Source organism: Dipodomys merriami, unplaced genomic scaffold (assembly GCF_024711535.1).
Source record: "Dipodomys merriami isolate MVZ:Mamm:240054 unplaced genomic scaffold, mDipMer1.0.p SCAF_8, whole genome shotgun sequence".
Taxonomy (NCBI): Eukaryota; Metazoa; Chordata; class Mammalia; order Rodentia; family Heteromyidae; genus Dipodomys; species Dipodomys merriami.
In genome coordinates this window covers 52,453,199-52,479,372 of record NW_027206401.1, presented here as the reverse complement: position 1 = coordinate 52,479,372, position 26,174 = coordinate 52,453,199, and the positions used below count along the sequence as shown (strand labels likewise).

Here is a 26,174-nt window from a genome sequence, read left to right as displayed (position 1 = left end):
ATATTTTTAAACATAGTAATTTCTTTCATTTTATACTGAGTATGTATCAGTTGTTTTATTTTTCTCTGACTTCATTTCCACTAATTTTAATATTAAGAGGAACAATGCAAAGAACACTTTGTGATTGCTTATTAGGCCCAAATAAAAAGAGGGTGCTGAAAAGGGAACAAGATTTAATGGGTCTAGGTTTCTTTATATACTAGTACTGGTGGTAAAGGTTTTGAGGGCAAGGTGTCTAGAGCTTTGCTAAAATGGGCTCTTGGAAGTCCTATCCCCATGATCCATTTCCTTAGCCAGCTGGCGTTTACCTTCATTTTCTGAAACTGTTGCTCCATGGTACGAAGACTTCTCTTTGCTTCTTCGTCTTTACCCTCCAGTTCAGCTTCCAACTTTTTTACCCTATTTTCCATAAATTCCACTGTATTTCTATCTACTATACCACCAGCTGCTGAAGCAGCCAGAATTAAAGTAGGTAAAGAGTTGGGGTATCTTCTCTTGAGAATTCCTTCCATTTCCTTAACCTATCAAGATGGTTTGAACATATGTAAATATATAAAACTAAGTAAAAATAAAGCAGAGTTTAACATATAAACTTAGATTATGCTTATTAGTCATATCAAAGAGGTTTATAGCATGTCTCCAGACCAAGTAAAAGGTACAGTGCAATTTCAAAAAGTTATCTAATTCAAAAGCCTTCTAATCCATCTCCAAGTAACTACTGGTTAGTTTAAGAAATTCTCTTTAGCTACATAGTCTGCTCTTTTGTTATATTAGTAAAAAATGGTTATACGAGTACAAACCTCTCACCTCCATAGGCCCTTTTTAAACAATAGCACTACTATCCACTGGGTGAAAGATTACTTATATGCACAAGAACACACAAAGTTTCTGCAATTAATATCATTTTCTAGGCACTTGCCCTGTGGTAACAATCTCTAACCAACACTCTCTCCCATCAAGCCTCTCCAATAAGCTTAATATAATTTAAAATGACTTATTTTAATGGGGAAACAAGAAGAACCAGATGACATATAATGAAGTTTTCACAAAAGGATACTTTTTATTATGTCTATAATATAATATCTTTTACAGTCTTTCTAGAAGAAAAGAACTGTACCAGGCTGCATAGAAATCATACATGGTACTACATATGTTTTACATACTTGCTTTTTAAAAGATATTATGGTTAAGATATATTTGAAAAATATATTTTAAAATATTCTTTTTTAAAATTTTCTCAGAATGCAACAATGCAGCTGAGATGCACTGTAGTATAGGTTAAGAGCATGCATGTGTGATCAGACTGTACAACCAGCTTCAGGACCTCCTGACCTCTACTCCTCAACGCACATTAAAAAATATTGATGTGAAAAGTACCAACTCAAGGTTTTGAAACTGCAGATCAACTGACATTTATCCCTATGAAAACCCAACATGTATAGTGAGGACTTATAAATGCTAGCTTTCATTATTGTCATTGTTTTATTTATTATTACTTTGTCTAAGGCAAGATGGGTGGTGAGACTCAAAATCCTGCTTCAAGACAACATTATTTAGATTTAACATTTAAGGATCATATACCATTTGCAAAATTGACAGCAAATATTTTCATTACTGAAAACTTTTTGTATTCATTGGTGCACCATAGAGATACATCAAAATCTAAATACTAATAATTTGTTTTACTTAAAAAATCTTCAAAACTTTCTTTCCTTTGACTAATAAAATCTACCTATTTTCATGAACTGTAACTATTTGGAGGTATATACATATAAACATACATAATATATATTAAAAAGAGAATTAGATTTTAGAAATAAATTTATTTGAAATATTTTAATTGATTTTAATTGGATTTATTTAAATATTACACAAACGCTTTAGATCTAATTTTGGCATCTTGAAATACATATATAATTTTCAGGGAGAATTAATTTTACTTTTACCTTAATTTTTGCATTAAACAATTTTCACATCTAATTAACCCTGTTTTTACTTATATTCTATTTTGAAAAGAAATAATTTATAATTAGTTTAGAACATATTCCAGAATGATTCTGAATACATTGTGATATACCTTAATCACAAAATAAATATTCAGGCCTAAAATCATTAGGCTAGAAATTCTCATGAACATAGAATAAATAAGATAGCATTTGGTTACACAGAAATCCAACTATAAAAATACTACTAAACGGGGAATAATATTCTACAAAGACATAATCAAAGGTAATTATACATGTTTAGTGATAATGCTAACAAAAGATGACTTTTATAAAAGTTTATTTCTTGTCAATAGTACCCCCAATTCAAGTCTTAATTTTCATCTTAAGTGTATTTTCACATTTTAACTTTCATATATTCATTTCTACATATTCTCTTTAAAAAGCCTTTTTATGGACTAGTACCTTTTCTCTCCTAGTTTGCATGGCTTCTTCTATGCTGGTTATGTTAAACCTCAAACACTGAAAAAAAATTCTAAGCAAAATCCTGGACTACATTCCCTTTAGAATACTCTTAGCTCTTCATACCATTTTTGTCTTGTTCCTTTCTTGGTCCCTAAACCAAACTGAGTCATACCTTTCAACATAAGGAAAAGAAGGTCTGGTAAAATGAACAAAAGTTTTGTTTTTATTTTTTGCTTAGTTTTTCTTTTTCTCATAAAACAAGGATAACAATGAACCTAGTGATGACCTCACAGATTTGGATTTGTGATGGAATAATAGCCACAGATGTAAGTATCATGCTGTGATTATAGAATCATGTTCTCTATGAACAAAGATGAAATTTTGTACTCATTTTAATATTCATCTGTGAATATAAATAATAAGTGAATGGTTTAAAAATAGAAGGAAAATAAAGAAATTATACCTCTCCCCCAAACTGCTTATTCTCCTACGTTTATCCTAATGGTCTTACTATATGATTTTAACAAAGATCTTCCAGCCACACTGACCATGGCATGCATTATTTCTAAGTGTAAGTCAAGTAAGAGTTAAAGTTCATTAATGTTCTGTTTTTAGTGTGTTCTTATCACTTTGCAGTATTACCAACATTCCCAACCCAAAGACATTCTTCCTACATTATTCTCTCACCTGCCTTACATCAGAGCAGGAGGTCTTACTTTTTTTTTAAGTAACCTTTTTAGAGTTCACTCCTAAGTTCAAACAATCCTCCTGCCTTAGCCTCCTAAGTAGCTGGGACTATTAGGTATGTGCCAGTATTGCCAGCATAGGAGGAAGAATCCTAACTCTAAGCCCAGAGCTTCAGAATTTTGCTTCCTTCTTCCTAGATAGGTACTAGAGCTGGGATTCAAAATGACCTTCCACTGATGGGTCTCCATATAACTGAGGAGCACTAGTCTAAAAATTGCTTATTTATAAAGTCATCAATTGTATAAAGTGTTGTTTATTAATGTCACTTTAAAACAAAAATTCTCCACTTCAGTACATCTTGTAGGAAATGCTGAAACAAAAATGCATTGTATATAAAAAGTACCTTCATAAAAATCTAGTCTTTACACATACTTGTCGTTCTAGGTCCTGAATTCTTTTGGCATCAACTGCTCTACCTTTTGAAAGTAACTTCTGGTGAGTAGATGGAGTACCAAATTCAGCTTTCAATTTCTCAATCTGTCAGTACAGAAAGAAGAGAGTAAGAAGAATATTTAAAACAGCAGAAAACAATAGCTATGTACATATGCTCATTTAAAATGTTTATCAAGATGAAACCCAAGAAATGAAAACAAGAGGTTTTTGTTAATTTGCTTTTTGTTTTTGTTTTCTTTCCTTTGGCACTGTTTTTGATTTCTATTCCTTTTGTCTTGTATGTAAGTTTATGTTTTGGGGAGGGGAAGGGGAAGGACAGAAATTGTGGGACAAAGGGTACAACATGCAGCAGTTATACTCACTAGACACTATATTGAAACTGAATTATACAACTTGTAGGGGTAGGAGGTTGGGGGTGGGAAATTGGGAGAAAACGAGGGGTGCAGTGACACTGTTAAAAAAGAAAAGTACTCATTACCCAACTTATGTAACTGTAACCCCTCTGTACATCATCTTTAAATAAAGATAAATCTAAAAAAAGGGAAAGAAACTCTATTATTTATCCCAGCAATTCACTCTTCAACAAGCACTGAGCTTTTGTAATTCTGGTACTTCCCAGAGGTAGCATATGGCTGCTAGGGCAAGATAAACTGGGTCCCTGCTCTCAAGGGTGTATATTAAGCTAATAAGTGAAGTAAGATAAATAAAATTACTCAGACAGGGACAAATGCTATAAAGAGAAGAAGGTAAAATGAAAGAACAGGAACAAAGAACAGAGGGGTGGGACTGCTAGCTCCATTAGATAAGCAGGTCAGGAGACATTTTCTGGGAAACAGAAATTTAAGCTGACATTTAAAGAAAATGGTATAAGTCAATATATGGGATAAAGTGAGGCCAGAGTCCCAAAGGCCAAGTTAATGAATGCAACGAGCCTGACTTCTTCAAGATCCTCAGGAGCTGGTGAGGAAAACAGCTCAGGTGAGAGGTTCCAGGTTGCTCCTAAAGGCAGAGCTCAGAACACACAGATCTCACACACTGTGAATGGAGCACATCTCCAACACAAACACAAATCCAAGTTGGCCATCAAAAACCACAGATTTCAAGTGATGGTGCAGACGGAGAACTGAGCTTGAAGACCACAGGGCTCATCTACAGTAATACATTCTAAAATAATGTACTACCTCAAGCTGAAGCTTCTCAATTTCTTCATTTGCTTCCTTAAGCCGAACTGTATCTTTATCCAGAAGTTCCTGATTTTCAGCATACCACTGTAATCTCTTTTGCAGACGGCTGACTTCTTGTTTATGTGTTTCTTCTAAAAGGTTTATTTCATATAATTTTTCCCCTATTAAGAGAAAGTAACTCAATAACCAGATTGCATTAAAAAATGGAAATAAATGAAACAATATTTTGAATGAAAACCAGTGTCTGTCTAAATAGACACACTAGGAAACAAGGCATGAAACCAATGACATATGTAATAAAGTACAGAGTTTAATGTCTTAGCAATGGAAGGCAAGAGACTGTCTTTACAACCTCATAGCAATGTACTTCCAGATATCTTTGGTAACTCAGTTTTTCCCCACCAATTTCATCATAAAAGTGAAGTTGTTTCCAGAGGAAAATTATAAGAAAAATGAAGAATAGCTACAGTTATATTAAAAATAAATTAAAAATAAAAGGGGCTCGGAAGGTGGCTCAGTGATAGAGCGTTTGCCTTGCATGCTTGAGGCCCTGGGTTCGATTCCTCAGCACCACATAAGCAAAAAGAAAAAAGCCAGAAGTGGTGCTGTGGCTCAAGTGGTAGAGCGCTAGCCTTGAGCTGAAGAGCTGAAGGACAGCGCCCAGGCCCAGAGTTCAGGCCCCACGACCGGACCCCCACCCCCCCCCCCCAAAAATAAAAATAAACAGGAAGCATTCACAAGTGCTTCCTTCCCATTACCTTGGTACAGCAAAATTGAATTAAAAAATTTTAAAAATAGCATTGTTTTTTAAATCTTATTAGTATTTTTACTTTGTTATTATTATTTTATTTTCATTTTATTATATTTTTACTTTGGCAAACATAGCGGCCCTGACTTAAGTGTTTGCCACCCGGACTCTATCCATAGGTGCACCTGACAATGTGCTCACTGGCCAAACTTGAGCATTCTCCCTCTCTTTCTTCACTGTCAAATCCTACTAGCTGTTAAGGCCCACCTCAAATGTCAACCTTCCCTGCAACTCGGACTTAGTACCCTGTCTTCTCTCTTGCAATTTCTTTCTAAAAGTATTCTTGTTTTTTGTGTTACGTATTTGATTTTCATAGTGGAGAAAAACACAGTGCAGTGTATGTGGCTCATTTGGTTCAAATACTTACCAATACTTTTCAGACCCAGGGATAAGAAGATAGAGCTTGCCCTCAGGAGGTTCATAAGATAGCTGGGATCACAGACATGTAAACACTAAGCAGAAAATGCCACGAGTCCAAAATAATCCCCGATTTTCTTTGATCTTCCAATTATTCAATTAAAAACTAATGGAAGGTACACATCTTTTAATAACTACAAAGATGTTCTAGGATTACCACATGCTTAAAGGAAAAACAATTATACTATTCATTTTCTAACACTAAAATTCAAGGTTAGCATAATGATCCGTAGAAAGGTAACCCATTTCAGCTCCATTTTTTACCTGTGGCATAAGCAATCTGATCTTTGGCTTGGTCCCTCTCTTTCTTCATTTTTTCCAAGTCTACTTCAAGAGCCTGTTTGTCTTGCTTCAATCTTTTTATTTCTTCCAACAAATTGCTTTTTTCTTTCTTGACGTTAGAGAAATACAAAGACAAGTTACTTCCAAACACCATATTATGACATAGTCTGTAGTGCATCAAAAAGAAAAATGACGTATACTTTCCTAAATTTCAGTTCTAATTTTATTAATTCTTCCTGCCACAGCCTCAAATCATGAATAGCTCCCCTACAATCTATTCTTACAGCAGCCAATGGGATTAGTGCACAGGCAGTTAATCTCACTCTTCTATCTAAAATTTTCTCATGGCTCATTTCTCAGGGTTAGCCCAAAGTCCTTATCCATGACCTTCAGGATCTCATAACCTAGTTTTGACTGTACTAATGACAGCTACTGTAAATCTTCCTCATATTCTAGCCAGAGAACTACTTGCTGTTCCTTGAATATCTCATGTCACTTCTGTCTTTCCTGCCTGTGGCACTCGGTCCCCAGATAGGCACAGGCTCACTTCTTTCACTTTAGGATTTCTGCTCAAAGGAATCCCTAGGAACACCTTCCCTGATCATTCCCTGTAACAGAACAAGCTTTAGGCTTGGTGTGATGGTTCACACCTATAATCCCTGCTTCTGTGAGTGGAGATCTGGAGGACTGAGGTTCAAGGCTTGTCTGAACAAAAGTAAGACTTGATTGGAGATAGTGACATGTCTATTCTCAGCCAAAAGGGAAGCACAAATAGGAGGACTGTGGTGTGAGGTTAGCTCTGGGAAAAACTGTGAGACTCTTTGAAATAGCAAGCACATGTAGAGAGACAGAGAAAGCCAGTATGACTCTGAGGCCTCTGCTTGACAAATAGTACTTTCCCTCCTTATGTGTCACTGTGCAGACTTCATCTTAATCTTCCTCACCGCTTTCCTCACCCAGTCTTTCCCGTTTGCTCTTTCCCCCAGCTAAAGACTTCCCTTCAATTCTCAAATCTTTCTCAAAGAGAGCTTAACAATATTGTTAAATATTGTTTTACCTCTACCATGACATCACCTATTATTCTTTCATTTTGTAAATTTCCCTCATTTCTTGTTCAACTTATCCATTCCAATAGAAGTTCCTAGTAAGCAATATTTATTTATCTCATTTACCTTCTGATGCTTAGCTGAATGCTTAGGACCATAGACTCTTTAGGTCTAACCCTAATAGATTCACAAACAAAGCTATATCCAATGAATCAAAAAAGCTGTTAAGTATCAACTATTACACTATTGTAATTTAGATTATTTATTTTTTGACAATATTGAAGTCTGAACTCAGGGCTTTGTGGAGCCACCCTACTTTTGAGCCAGGGCCGCCAACTGTTTTTGTTCTGGCTATTTTTGAGATTGTCTTGCTTTCTGTGCAAGATGAGAAAGGATCTTGTGAACTTTGCTCAGAATAGCTTGATTTCACCTCCTATGTAGCTGAGATGATAGGCATGAGCTACTTGTGCCCTGCTAGTTTGCTTTTTATTAAATTTAAATTTTATGGTAAAGTGATGAGTATGCAAGTCAGCTGATGAGTACATCTCTTTTGAACAGTGTTACCCATTCCCTAATTTTCTCCCACTTTATGTAACCTAACTAAATCTCTTATTGAGAACACATATGTAACTAGAATTTTCCTAAATTATGTAAGCATTTGAAGAGATTAAAAACTCATTTTAGTTTAATAGTGTGGTTCTTAATAGAAGGAATATGGAGAAGTAACTATCTTTGATACAGGATGTTTGGTAATACTGGAAGAGTGGTTATGATGGTTATGGTGACTGGTGGGACCTACAAACACACTTCATAAAAATATGGCATGTTTACAAAAGATTTAACTTGTCCTCAGATTCTAAAACTTCTCTTATCCATACTCTTTCAGAAAACTCTGGAAGTGGTACTGTGGTTGAAGTGGTAGAAAGCTAGCCTTGAGCTGAAGAGCTCAGGGACAGAGCCAGGCCCAGAGTTCAAGCTCCATGACCAATAACAACAACAAAAAAATGCACTGTTGGGGCTGGAAAGGTGGATCAGTGCTTGCCTTGCATGCATGAGGCCCTGGGTTCGATTCCTCAGCACCACATACGTAGAAAATGCCAGAAGTGGTGCTGTGGCTTAAGTGGCAGAGTGCTAGCCCTGAACTGAAGAACTGAATGACAGTGTCCAGGCCTAGTTCAGGCTCCACAACCAACAAAAAAGAAAAAGAAAACTCTAGGCCGTGTTCTTTACAATGCAATCTAATGTAGAATACATAAACAAGAAAAGAGTTATGGAAACCACAGTTCATCTTAGGTATCAGAGATATAAATATGTATAAGAAATAGTTGTTGTTGCCTACAAATGTATGGCATGCTTTGAAAGACAGATAATAAGCCAAGTAATTTTTTAAAGAAGTAATTATCTTGAAATTATTTTTGTTTTAGCTGTACACTCTATATATTCCAATGCTGAATTTGTTTGAGATAAATTGTGTATGTCCTAAAAAAGTTACCTCTGCTATAAAGTTTCACATGATATACATCTAGTGTAGCACTGGATTATAAAGTAGTATTATAATATCTTCTCTACATTAAAGTCTCATGAATACTAATTGCTAACCTTAGGTATTTTTTTTTCTTTTTCAAGCACAAAAGGTTTATAGCATTTATTTCTAGGAAAACAGTTTCTTCAATTTATATTTTATTTCTTATAGCAACTATCACTAACTTTTTGGCTAAGGTGGAACTAAAACCTAATTACTTCTTTTACTGTAAGTATTTCTAGCACACTGGAGAAAATCTACACTATTTCATGTGTTGTGTCACAATGAAACCCCAAGCATTTAAATTATGCTAACCAAATATTAAGTTAAAAAACATGTATTTATTAATAACAATTGATTTTATTAATACATTTATATAAAACCAGATCTTTTTTATACTGTTGGGATTTCATAATAATTTTACTATTCCTAACAGTTAAAAATTACATGCAACTTACCTGCACCCCTCTCAGTTCTGCTAACAGATCTGTAAAACTCTGGTTTCTGGCTGGCTCTGAATTTTCTGGTACTTGAGATAGTAAATGGCTTTTGTGCATCTGTTCTCTGATTTATTTAAAAATAAAAGAGATATTTTTGAAAGTAAGGTAGTCCTTCAACTATAAAATATTCTTAGAAATGAAAAGCTAATGAACATTACAACTACATCAATTATTCAAGATAAAAAATCTTTTCTAAAAGATTAAAATATTGATGCATGAAAGGAAAAGTATACTTTAAGGGAAATGCATGTAGTTTTAATTTAAAGAAATAGAATTCTTAAGTTTATTGATTTTATTTCTAATATACAAATATTTCCTCCTAATTTACAGAGGATAAAAACCAGTGATGCAGAAAAATATGCTGGCTGAATATTTCCTGTGTTGCTATTAAACTTGTCCTGTTGTTGAGGAAAAACTAGCAAAGAAAATCACACCGTATTGTTTGGCTTTTGAGTCAATTTTTCTGTTTTAAAAGAGGTATTGGGGCTGGGAAGGTGGCTCAGTGGTCGAGCACTCGCCTTGCATGCTTGAGGCCCTGGGTTCGATTCCTCAGCACCACATAAGAAAAAAGCTGAAGTGGCGCTGTGGCTCAAGTGGTAGAGCGCTATTTGAGCTAAGAGCTGAGGGACAGTGCTCAGGCCCAGAGTTCAGGCCCCATGACCGGACCCCCAAAAAATAAAATAAAATAAAATAAAATAAAAGAGGTATTATACAAAGAGTTTAGGAATCTATATAAGATGATCTAACCACAGTGTACTATAAACATTACATTGTGAAAGTTTATTTAGCTCTTTAATATAGGACCCTGGAATAGGTTTTTTTTAGAAGCCAGGTAGTATAAGATGTGGTATTTTAATATTCATCATGGAAAGGCTAAGGCTGTGGTTCATGTGGTTAAGTATCTACCTAGCAAGTGGAAGTTCCTGAGTTCAAATCCCAATATTACCCTTCCCCCCCCAAAAAAAGGTCAGTATGTATATTTGTTTGTGTGTATCAGATCGACATGCTTGCCTGGGGATTACATCTACTGGGAGAAAAGGACAGTATTTTCTTTCCAATTCACACAAAGGTATCCTCTATAGCTATTTTGCAGCTGCTAGATCTGTCTACTACTGAAGGTCTTTCTACTTGCATGAAAGATCAACATGAGCTACCAGTTGTACTTCTTATCCCACAGATTAATTACCAAAGAAAGGGAAGTAGCCTGCCAATAAATATGGTAACACTCATGAATTCATGACATTTATGATCAAGGAAATTTCTACAGATTATAGTCCAATCTAAACGTTGAAATAATGTGGTTATGATTCAAGAATGCTAGTCATATTCTAAAAGAAGCAAGCTTGTCCATGTTTTGGGTTCTGCATCTTCATTTGTCATTAAAGTTGGAAGTAGAAACAACTCAAAAACTTTAGCATATTCCATGGAAGGAAGTAGTAATGATGTCCCACTGTCTTCCCTTGTTTAGTGCTGGCTGACAACAATCTACTGTGTGTATTCTGGAAAAATACCCTCAGCCAAACCACAGTTCCTGGAGGGAAGATGTCTTCACTATTAGCCTACGTACACACCACCCAGAGACTAGGGTGCCCTCTTGCCTCAAGAGGGGACCAACTTTGTAGTGTAATTTGTTCTTCAAAGCTCTGGCACAGGAGCACAATAAAGCTAGGCTGCAGCTATGGCCAACCACATTTTACTCTCCCTCCTCTTGTCCCCATCTTGCTTCTCTTTCTCTCCTTTTTTGAGTGATCCCACAGTAACATCCCTTCTGCAAGAATGGCTATCCCAGCTTTTATGTACATAGAACCTGCCTGAAGACACAGTGAAACTAAGTATGAGTACTTAGTATGATACTTAGTGTGAGTACTAAGCTTCTTTTTCTTTTTTGAATGTTATGAATTACATGGTTCTTTAGGAGATGAATAAACATATCAGACTTTGTGAGTGATCACGATGAATACTGTGTATGCAATTTTCTGAAAGTGATGTTAAACTCAATTAAGAATATGTTGATTTTGACATGACATTTTGTACTTCTCATTGTTGCAACAGGTCCACCTGAATCCTTAAATGACTTGTTTGTCCCCATCTCCTCCACATATGTTCTCAAATAAAATTAAAAAAAAAAAGAATATGTTGAAAATGTTAAAACAGTATATGCTAGTCATCGAATAACAGGAAACCCTCTGAATCTTCAACAGATAGAGGCCATTAAACTAGAAATCAGTATACAATGGAAGAAAAGTAGAATAAGTAAATGATTGATTTCCAAGTAAAAATAAATGTATTATTGATATAACAATAAGATGCACAGAAAGTCTAAACATATTCATGGTAAGAATTAAAAAAATAACTTACTTTAAAGAAGCTAATTCAGTAAGTAAACTCTGGTTTTCCTTAAACATGTGCTCTTTGTTTTTCTTGTTTTGTTCTTGAAGCTCTTTCACTTGATTATATAATCTTTCATTTTCCTTTTAAATAGCAGAAAGATACAATTGAATTAAATCAGCAGTACTTAAAAAATAGAAGATGCGATCCTTTAAATATTTTACATTTCTCCAGTTTTTAAGTATGTAAAATCTCTTTCAAATTTTCTGTTTATTTTTTGGGGGACACTTATTATATAAAAATATTTTCCAAATGCTCAAAATGATTGCTTGAAAAAACAGTTGCAAAATTTTTCAATGTCAGTATAATAGATCATATTTCACAGGGTTAACAGTAAAGTGGGTGAAGGAATCACTACATCACAACTTTGTGGGCCAGGAGTAGATGATGTCCAATGGGACTCTATACAGCCTTGTGATTCTGGACTGAAAGAAGAAAATAAATCCTAACTTGAGGATAGATAACACAAAATAAATCCTAATGAGTTGAAGTGATAAAGCCATAATGGGTATTCTCTTGTGGCTAAAGCCTACTGTTATTACACAGTAAGCTAAAGATTGAAAATTGTCAGGACAAAGCAGAACACAGACCTAGTATAAGATTAAACCAATGAGATGTACAAGATGCTATGTCAAAAAACGAACTTTACAATTTAGGCGGGGGTGGAGGATGAGGGGGTGGGGGGATGGGGGAAGTGTAGTTGTGGAGATGGGAGGGAAGGGATGGTAGGGGAAAAACAAAGCAGGAGGCAACAATGTTTGATACGAAATGTACTCATTACCTTGCTCATGTAGTTGTAACCCCTCTGTACAGTATTCACAATAAAAAACATTTTTTTAAAAAAGAGCTATTCAAGCCATCTGAGAGGGTTTAGTATTGTTCCTTCAGATATTCTAGTTTACTAAGAATCTGATTTTTTTTAAAAGGGAGGCTTTCTAAGGATCTACTGAAAACTATGGAATATTTAACCGGTGTGGAACAGTGCTTAGCAGAAGGCACTTAAACATATAGATACCCTCAAATAACTACATACATGTTCTTCTATTAGAAGAGAGAATGAGTGTCATACTTAGGGGGGGTCTGTGAAATGTTCAAATTTCCTTTCTATATGTTAAGATCAAGAGAAAAGGCTGAATTCAACCTCGTCACCTGATCATGGCATTGCATCCTGCAAAGTCAAGCTATTTCATGTACAGCTATTTCTTTTTTTTTTTGTCCCTTGCTTTTGTACTTTTTTATTGTAAAAATACTGTACAGAGGGGTTACAGTTACATGAGTAAGGTAATGAGTACATTTCTTATTGAGCATTGTTGCCTCCTCCTTTGTTTTTCCCCTACCATCGCTTCCCTTCTACCTCCACAACTCCTCTCCCTCCCCCCCCATCCACACCAAAGTGGTAAGGTTCATTTTCAACAGTATCTTGTAAATCTCATTGTTACAATGGGTCAACCTGGTTTTCTTTTAAAAATTTATTGTAAAGATACTGTACACAGGGGTTACAGTTACATAAGGTAATAAGTGCATTTCCTATTGAGCACTGTTATCCCCTCCTTTGTTTTTCCCCTACTATTCCTTCCCTCCCCACTTCCCCAACTCCTAACTACCCCCATACACAACCCCCCAAAATTGTAAAGTTCAGTTTCAACAGTGTCTTGTATATGTCATTGTTACAATGGGTCAACCTATATCCTTGTTTCAGCGTTTTGTTATTTCCCTTCCCTTCCCCAAATTAGAAAAATGTATATACAAGATGCAGGGCATTGGAATCAAATACAGTCACAACAGGGGTTATACTATAAGGGAAGAACATACAAAAGAAACAAAAAAAATCACATAGTACATTAAAAACAGCAACAAAGAAAAATTATATTAAGTGAAGTAAGCCAGGCCCAAAGAAACATAGGTCCCATGGTTTCCCTTATTTGCAATATCTAGTATATGCATGAGTCAAGTGGAAAAGGTCAGATAATGTGATGTCAGGAAAATGAACCCTTAGATATGTATTTTAATGTTTTTTTCTTTCATGCATGTGTTTCTAACGCATTTATAAGATTATCTCTTTGTTGCTTTGTATGTCCCTCCCCCACAGTATAACCCCTGCTTTCACTATATTTGATGTCAGTATAACTTGAGGAGGAGATGGGGAAAAACCAGTTGTTTAAGGATACAGGTGGACCTGTTGCAACAATGAGAAGTACAAGTTGTCATGTCCAAAACGAGTTTTACAACGTCGGTGCGGGGGGGGGGGGGGGGAATGGGGGGGAAGGAGAAGGATTGGGATTGGGGGGGAGGGGGGAGGCTGGGAAGGGACGTGAAGGGTAAACAAAAGGAGGAGGCTGCCAATGCTTGGTAAGAAATGTACGCATTATCCTGCCCATGTAATTGTAACCCCTCTGTACAGTATGTTCACAAAAAAAAAAAAAAAGACTGGTAGGGGAAAATAAAGGAGAGTGTAACAATGCTCCATAGGAAATGGACTCATTACCTTGCTCATGTAATTGTAACCTCTCTGTACAGTATCTTTACAATAAAAAAATATTAAAAAAAGGTTAAAAAAAAAAAAGAAAAACCCTCGTGTCTCTATCTTGGGGTTCATTTCGCTTAGCATCATTTTATATAGTCATATGTACATAGCTTTTGACCTTTTCTGCTTGTCTGGTAAGATTACCCTAGATATATATTAGTTATTGCAAATAAGAGAAACCATGGAACCAAGTGGGACGATGTCATTCTTTCTGATGGAAGCATGGAATTCCATTATATGTGAGTGTGTGTGCACGTATATATATATATATATATATATATATATATATATATATATATATAAAACATTTATATACACACATATATATGCACACATACATTTTCTTGATCCATTCATCTATGAGGGGATTCTGGGTTGGTTCCATATCTTAGCTATGGTGAAAAATGCTGCAATAAACATAGTTGTGCTGGTAGCTTTAGTATGGCCTTGTTTGTGATTATTTGGGTAAATGCCCAAAAGTGGGATTGCTGGGTCATAGGGGAGCTCTATGTGGAGTCTTTTGAGGAACCCCCATACTGCTTTCCAAAGTGGTTGAACAAGTTTACATTCCCACATATGACTATATAACCTGATGCTAAGTGAAATGAGCCCCAATATAGGGACACAAGAGGTTTTATCTTTGTTGCTGTTCTTTTTAATGTACTTATAATGTACTATGTGATTTTTTTTGTTTCTTTGTATGTTTTTCCCCCATGGTACAACTCCTGTTGTCACTGTATTTGAGTCCATTGTCTTGCATCTTGTATGTACATTTTTCTAATTTGGGGAGGGGAAGGGAAATAACAAAATGCTGAAATAAGTATACAGGATGACCCATTGTAACAATGAGATGTACAAGACACTATGTTGAAAACGAATTTTATAACTTTGCGGGGGTGGGATTTGAGGGTGGAGAGGGGAGGGAGGAGTTGGATGGTAGGGGAAAAACAAAGGAGGATGCAACAATGCTCCATAGGAAATGGATTCATTACCTTGCTCATGGAACTGTAACCCCTCTGTACAGAATCTTTACAATAAAAAGTATATATTAAAAAACTGCTCACCTTGAAGGTATTAGCAATTAATTTCACAAACACATTCCTGAATACAATAGAAAAATAGCCAAAGTATCTTTTACAAAAATTATTTAAGGTCAATTTCTAATGAACTGCACTATTAAAATTAATAATAGGCCACATTCATTGACTGATTACTTGTGCCAGGCTAAGTGTATACTTGCTCAGAAACTGGTATATACTGCCACAATTTGAATTTCACCATGACCTATTGTTTTATCATCTACATTTACAGATGAAGACACTGGTATAGAAAGGTAAAGCAATTTACTCAGGGCTACACAGTAGTATGCAGCTAAGACTCAAAACACAGTTCTCTGAATTCAAAATCCATGCCACTTTGATTTTGCCAGTGCAAAAGGTACACACCAGTCAAGTGATTTCCTGTCTAATATCTGTCTGCTAAATGAGCACAAATATTTTAATATATTTTATTTTTATAATAAAAGGGTCAAAAGCAAACACCACATGAGGAAGACATGCGATACCTGCTGATATCCTTGAAGCAGTGTCTCTTGTTCTTCTATTTCTTTCTGGATTTGCTTCAACTTTTCTTCAGTGACAGGATCAGCTGTTTCTCCAAATTGTAACCATCTTTGTTTCCTGTTTGTTTCTTCGAAGCTGCTTAACTTTCGGAAAAATGCAGAAAATGTTTTATTTGCAGAGGGAAAGGAAAAAAATAACAATTGTAAATTCAAGGTGTTCAGACCTAAATGTGTTATAACATTGAGCATGCTGAATATGATTATAGATCACAGTGTTTTGTGCTGAAGTCCTGGTGAATTAAAGAATTCTGAATATTAAGAGTGACCTCTGAATCTAGGCTTTTTTTATTTTGGTTGGTCGTGGGGCTTGAACTCTGGGCCTGGGTGCTGTACCTGAGCCCTTCAGCTCAAGGTGAGTGTTTTACCACTTGAGCCACAAGGCCACTTCCAGTTTTCTAGTGGTTTATTGGTGATAAGAGTCTCACAGACTTTCCTGCCTGGGCTGGCTTTGAACCATGATCCTCAGATCTCAGCCTCCTGAGTAGCTAGGATTATAGGTGTGAGCTACCGGCGCCCAGCAGTCCAGGCTTTTTAATAGCAATTCTTGCTGAAACTTTGACTTCTCTAAGAGTCATAATGAATTAATTGACTTTTTTTTTTTATTAACCAGTCCTGGGGCTTGAACTCAGGGCCTGGTTGCTGGTCCCTGAGCTTCTTTTTCTCAAAGCTAGCACTGTACCACTTGAGCCACAGCACCACTTCTGGCTTTTTCTCTTTATGTGATATTGAGGAATTGAACCCAGGGCTTCATGAATGGTAGGCAAGCAATCTACCACTAAGCCACATTCTCAGTCCCTGATTTTTTTTTTTAAGCCTGCCTACACAGAAAACAATCAGGAGCCAATCATGGCAACACATTTTGCAGGGAGGATAGTTTGCATTTTTGTTTTCTTCCCCCAATAAATAAAAAGGAAAAACAGAATTATGTGGTTAGTACCTTGGCTTGAAGAATATAATTTTCTTGATTCAATTTGAAGAGTTCTTTTTCCTGTTGTATCTTTAGTTCTTCCAACTGACTTTCCAGCTCTTTCTCTTTTTCTGAGAATGTGACTTTAATTTGTTCAATTAGGGCTTGTGCACTCCTCCATTTTTCCTCTGCTTCCTGAACTCTTTCAAGCATAAATAATTCTTTCTCCTTGTTGCCACAACAGTATCCTAAGGAATCCTTTCAAAGAAAAGAAGTCTTTTATTATACTGGTTACACAGTATGTATAAACCTCACAGAATTCAGAAAAAAAAATCAAAAGACAAAGCATTAAATTACATTGATAAAAATGTACTACTAGAATATTAGTGATCAGAATATCACTTTTGAAAACAATGAAATTCCATGTTTATTGTATTGCTAGTTATTTTTTTATGTTGATGCTCATTAACACATTACTTATATGCATTAATGAAATTCACTGTGATATTAACATACAGGTATGTGCAATATGCATTGATCATACAATCTATTAAGTATGAATTAGTGACACAATGATTTTGGAATATAACATTATAAACATCAGTGTGAAATTTAATACATACAGTCTGAAACTGAATACAAGACTTAGTGGCAGTCAGGTCTTCATAATTCTTGGGAGTAGCCAAGCAATTTTCACTTTTAGGAATTGGTCTATTCACAGCTGCCGGCTTGATGACTTTAGTTCCAGATAAGATTTCTAAATATTTCAAATAATGGATGAAAGAACCACAAATGTAAAACTGAATGTTCATTCAACTATTATGTAACAACACATATGAAAACAGTAGGGACACAAAGATAAAATGAAGACTTCAAGACAGGTTGAAATGCAACACTACAACACAGCTATTTCTATAATAACTGTACTAGTAAGAAAGGTTACTCAGTTATCATTCTACACTATCAGACACAGATGGCTGACTGATTCAAGACTCCCATAAAGGACAAATGGAGTTAAATAAATGTAAAGGAATTGGAAAGTGGTATAGCTTCAGGCTTTATTACTTTCAATAGTTCTTTCACATGTTCACAGTAATAAGAATTTCTAAATAATGAGTCAAAGAGCAAAGAGCATCTGATAACTGTAAAACATTTTAATTTGGGTGAAGTGCACCTTCATAACATATTTTTGTAAGCAAGGCACAAGATATAGTATCAGTGGAATCATCACTTGCAAGGACATTGTAGCAACTAACAAGATTAATAAGGCTGCTATCATACCACAGTCATATACATTAAATTAGGACAATGTGATAAATATTCTGGTTCAATTTTTCATTTTAAGGCAATTTATAAATCTCAAAAGGGTAGAAATAATTCTGAAGTCAATATATTAATTATTCAGTTAATAATAAACGCCATTTAAGGAAAATACACAGAAGGGATTTTAAAGCCCGTTTTTAAATATTACAGGTCTCAAACAGTCCATAAACATCTGTTTGCCTTAGAGGTAAATGAAGTACTTCAAAATTTATAGTTTTAAAATAATTTTTTCAAGATGCTAATTTTTTAAATGCTGAACTTACTATTCCATTAAATGTTATACATGATTGTTAAAGGTTATACAAGATTATTAAATATTTGGAAAACACAGAAAAGCCAAAAGAAACAAGTCACCACCAGTTTTTCAAAAAGACTTCCTTTCCATCTTTTATTTATAAGCTTGCCAAGCTTTCCTTGTAGAGTCATGGTGATACTTAACTAGACTGCTTCATGGAGGAAATCCCATGCAGAAGACTTCCTTTCCATCTTTTATTTATAAGCTTGCCAAGCTTTCCTTGTAGAGTCATGGTGATACTTAACTAGACTGCTTCATGGAGGAAATCCCATGCAGAAGCAGCAACAGACCATGCATGTCACTGGAGGTAAATTATTGTGTAATGTCTGCTAGCAAGTGATTTTCTTCAGGACCAAGCAGCTAGAAACAGCCTGTTCCTACATTCTTACTACAAATATTTTCCTTCCTCATGTCTTATTTTTTTATTCTCTCTTAGTGGTTTGTAAGAGTCTTAAGTAATTATTTGGTTAAGCTCCAGCAAATGGGCTTCTTTTCCACCCTAACCAGTATTGATCCCACCAATATTCTCTACATTATCTCTGTTCAGAATTTGTTTCCTGAAGAACTTAACTGGTGAGAAGTAACAAACCTTCCAAAGGTATTACAAATTTGAGTACAGCAACATCTGCTGTGGAATTGTCTTTAATTATATATCTACACACGCATATAGATGTATGTATATATATATATATATATATATATATAATGCATCCAATAGTCTAATAAGAAAAAGGAGTTCAATATAATAGGAGTCATTATCTATCATTACATAAGTAATGTGTAATATGTTTATTAGAATTATGGTAGTCAATATATTATAAAAATTTGGAAGATGGAAAAATAAGCTTATACATTATATAACTTTACTCATAAAACCTCAATAACCCAAATAAAAAAACCAAATTGAAGCCTTGCTAAGAGAATGGAACAAACGGAAAACAGAGTATCAGGAATTCAGAAGGTAAAATAATTAGATTGACTAGACAAAGAAAATGAAAAAAGTACTATGAAAATACATACAGCAACAAGAAAGACCTGAGTCACCATCAAAAGAGGAAAGGAGTTGCTGGTGGCTCACACTTATAATCCTAGCTACTCAGATCTAGATGTGAGGATTGCAGTTCAAAGCCAGCCCATGCAGGAAAGTCCATGAGACTCTTGTCTCCAATTAACTACCAGAAAACTGGAAGTGGCACTGTGGTTCAAGTGGTAGAGTGCTCGCCTTGAGCTGAAGAGCTCAGGGACAGCACCCAGACCCAGAGTTCAACCCAGAGTTCAAGCCCCATGACTGACAGCAGCAGCAGCAGCAGCAGGAGGAGGAGGAGGAGAAGGAGGAAGTGGAGGAGGAGGAGAAGGAGGAAGTGGAGGAGGAGGAGAAGAAGGAGAGTAAGAAGGAAGAGGAGGAGGAGAAGGAGCAGGAGGAGGAGGAGAAGGAGGAGGAGGAGGAGGAGAGGAAGGAGGAGGAGGAGGGGGAGGAGGAAGGAAGGAGGAGGAGGAGGGGGAGGAGGAAGGAAGGAGGAGGAGGAGGAGAAGGAGGAAGAGAAAGAGGAGGAAGAGGAGGAGAGGAAGGAAGAGGAGGAAGAGGAGGAGAGGGAGGAGGAGAGGAAGGAGGAGAGGAAGAAGGAGGAGGAGAGGAAGGAGGAGGAGAGGAAGAAGGAGGAGGAGGAGGTGGGGGAGGAGGAAGAAGAGGAGGAGGAGGAGGAGGAGAGGAAGGAGGAGGAGGAGGAGGAGAGGAAGGAGGAGGGGGAGGAAGAGAGGAAGGAAGAGGGAAGAAGTTTGAAGTACACTGTACTCAACAAAGAGACCACCTTGTAACACCAATGTTTGCTAATAAAAAAGTATACTGTTGTAGTCAACTATCAACTTCTAAGTCCTTTCCCTTGTTGTTATTGTTTTTTTCACTTTCTGTGACCTCCTAGACTAGCTAGGATGCCAGTGTTTGGCTTTTACAGCAGCTTCCTCCAGGGTGCTTTACTGCTTGAAAGACCAACTCTACTCCTCCTGTTCCTCATCTTCCTATTCAACTTGTGATGCACTGCCACCTATCCACGAAAACTTCTTTACTGCTGACCTCCTGCTTGCTAAAACCAAGCACAGTTGTTCAGTCCTCATCTTTCTTTATTTATCAGCAATAAAAACAGAATGGCTAATTGTTCTTGATATATTTTCATCAGTTGTTTTTCAGGATTTTCTGCACTCTGGGTTCCTCCAATCTCTTTCATCCTTTGCTGGTTCTCTCTGATTTATTTGACCCCTTAAGGTTTGCATGCCTGGGTCTCCAGTCTGGTTTTGTTCTTTTTTCCCTTCTCTAGCTACCTTCTTTCTCATAGTTTAAAAAGCCACTTCCATTAGCTTTTAACAGTATCTTCTAAATGGTACCTATAGTCCACACTGCCCTCTTGAACGCCATCCACACTTGTATCAGACTCCTTGGCATCTCTTCTTGCATGTCAAACTGACATCTCAAAAATTGGCTAGTTTTCCTAAATCTAACTCTACCTCAATATTCCCTATGCCAGAGAGCAGTAACTCCATTCTTCTAGTTGCATGGCCCAAACTTTTAGCAACCTCGAATTAATTCAAAATATATCTTCATCACTTTCACTCCTATTAACCTGGGTCAAGGTCTCTTACATCCTATAAACTATATCTTTTAGAAAAGGAGGGCTGGGAAGGTGGCTCAGTGGTAGAGCGCTTGTCTTGCATGCATGAGGCCCTGGGTTCGATTCCTCAGCACCACATAAGCAAAAAGAAAACAAAACAAAAAAAAGAAAAGGAATGTAGTTTCCTGAGACCAAACCTGTATCAAGGCCATAAACACAAGTAAAATAACATATACTATAGGTGCAGAATTATATATTGAAAATAGTATATTATTACCTTTTTTCCTAGCTTGATTTGAGGTGGGAATGGATCTCAAATTTTTGCTTTTCACAATATCCTTCGAAGTTTTCTTTTCAAGAGTCAAAAACTTAAGTGGTGAGCTGGGTTTGCCATAGCCTGAGCTCCTAACTGATGTGAATCCTCCACTCTGGGGTTTTCTTTTAAGCAAAGGAGGTGCACTTCTGGCCTTCTTATACAGTATTTGCTTACCAATTACAGCTTCTTCTCCAGAACTAAGCTGAGATCTGAAAGTCTGTACACAACAAACACTAACTGTTCAGTATGGAAATAAACTCCAACGATTATTGTTATTGAAGATTTACCACATGGCAAAATGGCAGTGGCTACCAAATACTATATAGTTTGCAAATTACTGATATATAGTAGTTTGCTATCAGCAAACTATTATACTCAAATGCTCTAGCAGAAGCTTAGCAATTTGAAGGTTAGCATTAAAACAAAGCAATACAAATTATTAAAGTGAAATAAACTAGTTAGAATGCAAAACTAGAATGAAAAGAAAAGCAATGAAGAACATATTTGGAACTAACATTTGGAATCTTATCTTTTTCTCAGTTTTAAGATACTTAAAAAATTTAACACCTGTCTAGTATTACAGAGGTGATTTTTAATAAATATTTAAATTAAAAAATAAAAATAAAATGTTGGAAGTAGGATGTAAAGTACAACAAATAAAAAAGCATAAGTTTCTGGGTAGCATTAACAGTATGCCTATCAAATGTTAATTTTGGGATGTGAGGGCGATCTGGCTGCAACATCTGTCACCCCATTGATCACCAGGGTTGATTCGGCTGATCTGGCTGGCTAGGTGGGGGTCCCCTTCCTCCCTCACCGCTCCATGTGCGTCCTTCCCGAAGCTGCGCGCTCGGTCAGAGAGGACGACCATCCCTGATAGAGGAGGACCGGTCTTCGGTCAAGGGTATACGAGTAGCTGCGCTCCCCTGCTAGAACCTCCAAACAAACTCTCAAATGTTAATTTTGTTGCAATAAAAACCATTGGGAAGCCTGTACAATGAGCACTACAATCATACATATTTTCTTAAACTATTTAAATTTTGGATTTATTCTTATTGAAATGAAAGAAAAATAGAGAAAAGAAAATGAAAAGAATTTGTAAAGACTATCTTCTAAAAGAAAAGTTAATGGTTACATGGAATTTTCAAATTTGGTAATAAATTCAAAAGAGGTTTGGTAGTAAATATTACCCACAAATGTCTAGAATCTGAAGGAACTTAGACATTTAAATAACCAATCTTCCTAGCTCAAGAAACACATATATATATTTATAGTATTTATGAATTTTACATAACTTCACTTTTCAATATAGCAAATCAGTAAAAATTATAAATACTTGGGGGGGAGGGTGGATGGGAAGGGATGGGAAGGGTAAACAAAGGAGGAGGCTACAATACTTGATAAGAAATGTACTCACTATCTTGCCCATGTAATTGTAACCCCTCTGTACAGTATTTTCACAATAAAAAATAAATAAATAAAAATAAAAATACTTACTTTATGAGTTTTATCATCTTGAGATAATGAGGAATGAACAGATACCTTTTTCCTCAAAATATCAAGGCACATTTTATCAATATTATCTACATGTTCTTCCATAGCAGTTACTGTTGGACTGACATTTTCCATATTTTCATTTATTGTCTTTTGTAAAGTCACATTCTCATTATTTCTTTCAAAAAATTGATTGGCATGTCTTGGGTCTTGAGAGACAATGTTTGCATTCATCTTAAGGGGTAAAGAAGTAATATATTCACTTTCTCTACTATCAGCTACTTTCTTAGAGCTACAAAACAAAATAGGACACAGAGGATAAACTATGTACTATGATTCTTAAAGTGTCAGTTATACACACATGCCCATTATAAGTAAGTTTTAACTATGCAAATTAAGTTCTGTTAAATACATTATTTATACTTTTGATTAACAGAAAACTCACATAGTGGCTCATATTTGTTTTGAGTTTCAGAAAGTTTTAATGCTGTATAATAACAGATTCTGCAGTATAATTTATAAGTGACTTTGGAACCTACGTTATAGCTCAAACCAAAGACAATGGAACTTGAGTTCATGTTAATATATATATATATATATATATATATATATATTTCTAAATAAAATTTTGTATCCTTTATTCATAGTTTCTTATTAAGTCAAACATGTACCTGAAGTAGGAAAAGTATTTTACAGATTTGTTCCAGAAACTAAACATACTGACATATGGAGCTGACTGGAATGAAACCGATAAGGGTTTCTGAAGGCCTATAGCACTATTTAAAAGCAAAGAAAAACTAACAACAAAATAAAACAAAAACAAGAATAAAATCCAAACATCAGCTACTGAGAGCCTTAAAATTACCTGCAGGCAGGAAGTAGATTAAGAAAGGTGTTAACCTCTAAATATGAGCATACTCTCCTAAATTTATTTATGGCCAATAGTAATAAATCCTTCAAGAAATAAAATCAAAAGCTTTGTAAAACAATATGTTTGTAAGATAGTACATCTTAAGAAAGAAAAATAGCCTAATCAAGAAAAATTACGTCCATATGATATAGGTCTTTACAAAGTCTTTCTATAGTGTTCAAAGTTGCAACATCAGCCTGATACCTTCCCTTTCTGAAGAAAGTATTTGTTGTGTTCCATCATTATATACTGGGTAGGAGTAAGGAAGTATATAACTTGCTTTAATCCATCTTTGGTAGGCAACAGAAAACAAACCCAAACCTAGAGACAATCCCTATCTGCTTAGGGAAGGGTACAAGTGGCTAAATGGAATGATTATCTGGTTGTTAGGTTTTTTACAGCAGAAAGTTGTTAAACACCAAATAATTTACTTTTTTTTGGGGGGGGGTCCGGTTGTGGGGCCTGAACTCTGGGCCTGGGCGCTGTCCCTCAGCTCTTCAGCTCAAGGCTAGCGCGCTACCACTTGAGCCATAGCACCACTTCTGGCTTTTTTCTTTTTGCTTATGTGGTGCTGAGGAATCAAACCCAGGACCTCATGCCAGGCAAGTGTTCTACCACTGAGCCACCTTCCCAGCCCTAATTTACTTTTCTTTTAGGCACACAATACAAGCAAACCACAGTTACCAGACCTCTTATCTGGATAACTAAATATGCTGATGTTTACTAACAGAAAACTAGTAGAAGTGATGTGTCACTTTTGTAGTGAGACATCTAAAAGAAAACTATTCCTTCTTTCTCTGCTGACTGGTGATACTACTGATGATACTATGACAATCTTAAAACTATGCATTGATGACAGAAGCAATCTAGGTAACAAAATAACTGTGCAGCAGAACTCCACTCCAACCCCAGTGCCTCACACGGGATGCTGATTCGAGCAAGAATAAATTGTTGATGATCTATGACTACAAGGCTTCCAAGAGTTGTTATAGAAGCTAGAATTAGTTACCTGGCAGTTTATTTTAAGTGTTATAGATATCCATACTAAAGGTCAATTATTAATTATAACAGCATTTCACGTAAGTAGAGTTGTTCTCAACTTTCACATACAATCACAAAAATCTAGAATTCAAGATACTAAAATGGCTTTATTTGCAACAACAAAGACACAGATGTGTAAGAAAATCTGTTCAGAAATACTAACATTCCTCTAACAGCAATCTCCCCTTAAAAATGTCAACTAGATTTATAGATCATTTGAAAAATGCCAGGCTTAGCATTTATGAGGAAAGAAGGCCAAATAAATTGATATGATGAGAATCATCTCAAATAGTCTCAATGTGTTTGTTGAAAACACAATTGATCAAATTACTAGATGAATGGATAAAGATTTTTCACAGCAATATTTCATGGGGATCAAAGCAAGTGACTGCTTCCCCTGATTATAGTCATATGGTCTTGGGAAACTATTTTAATCTACAGTTTTCTTATCTACAAAATGCAGATAATAATGGACTATTCTCATGGAGTTAATAAAAGGTAAAAAAATTAGTGTAGGTAGAGAATGGTATAAAGTAAATATGTGATAGATGTTTCTTGTAATCATCACCATCTGGTTCTTGTGAGCACTCAAACTAAGTTGGTTTTAATCTGGATTCATCATTTGAAGTATAAGATAATAATTTGTGTGTGTGTGTATGTGTGTACTGATCCTGGGGCTGGAACTCAGGTCCTGATGACTGTTCCTGATCATTTGTGCTCAAGACTAGTGCTCTACTACTTGAATCACAGCTTCACTTCTGGCTTTTTTGGCAGTATTTGGAAATTAGTTTCACATACTCCTGCCCAGGCTAGTTTCGAACAGCAATCCTCAGATCTCAGCCTCCTGAGTAGCCAGGATTGCAAGCATAAACAAATGGTGCCTGGCTAATGAATAATTAATAAACAATTATAAATTGTCAAGAACACATGAAAGATGCTACATGCCAAATTGTCTGTAACAAAAATTAGTGTGACTTTTACTCTGTGTGGAAGAAGGATAATGGGTCACACATACAGCTAAAAAGTGCATTTGTGCTAGCTGGCGGATTCTCATAAAGCTCATTTCTCTTGAAACTACTGGTAGAAAATAGCCATTAAATAGCCACTTAAAACTGATTTAGAAAAGAACAAAGCTTCACCAAAAGGATAAAATTCTCTTTTGCACTCCTTTTGAATCAACTGTTCCTCAGCTATTTAAAGCTGAAGAGATCATATTTTTTAGGGCAAATTAAGGCAGCAATTTTTTTTAGCAGCATCTACTATTTTCTTTTAGCAGTAGAACTTTAGTGAATTAACTGAGTATAATATAATAAAAATATAATAATAAAACATCGGTAGACACATATAAAGTGTTACTAGACATTAATCATTCCCTGAAATGATTACAAAAAACTAGTGATTGTAAAATTTCCAATGACACAATAAACAAATAAGCAAACAAAATT

At 35.6% G+C, this 26,174-nt stretch overlaps 1 protein-coding gene across 3 annotated transcripts in view; it reads right to left on the bottom strand.

Annotated features, from left to right (window-relative positions):
- Cep162 (centrosomal protein 162) overlaps positions 1-26,174 on the bottom strand; it is a 77,365-nt gene that overhangs the window by 23,109 nt on the left and 28,082 nt on the right. For all 3 annotated transcript variants that reach the window (XM_070010828.1, XM_070010829.1, XM_070010830.1), the window contains exons 12-22: positions 22,782-23,070; positions 21,246-21,501; positions 17,371-17,504; positions 16,778-17,005; positions 15,784-15,924; positions 11,666-11,778; positions 9,266-9,371; positions 6,222-6,348; positions 4,730-4,893; positions 3,528-3,632; positions 309-521 (exon numbers count right to left, since the gene is read on the bottom strand). In XM_070010828.1, the coding sequence (XP_069866929.1) occupies positions 309-521; positions 3,528-3,632; positions 4,730-4,893; positions 6,222-6,348; positions 9,266-9,371; positions 11,666-11,778; positions 15,784-15,924; positions 16,778-17,005; positions 17,371-17,504; positions 21,246-21,501; positions 22,782-23,070 (1,876 nt within the window). The remainder of the gene's footprint in view (positions 1-308; positions 522-3,527; positions 3,633-4,729; positions 4,894-6,221; positions 6,349-9,265; positions 9,372-11,665; positions 11,779-15,783; positions 15,925-16,777; positions 17,006-17,370; positions 17,505-21,245; positions 21,502-22,781; positions 23,071-26,174) is intronic.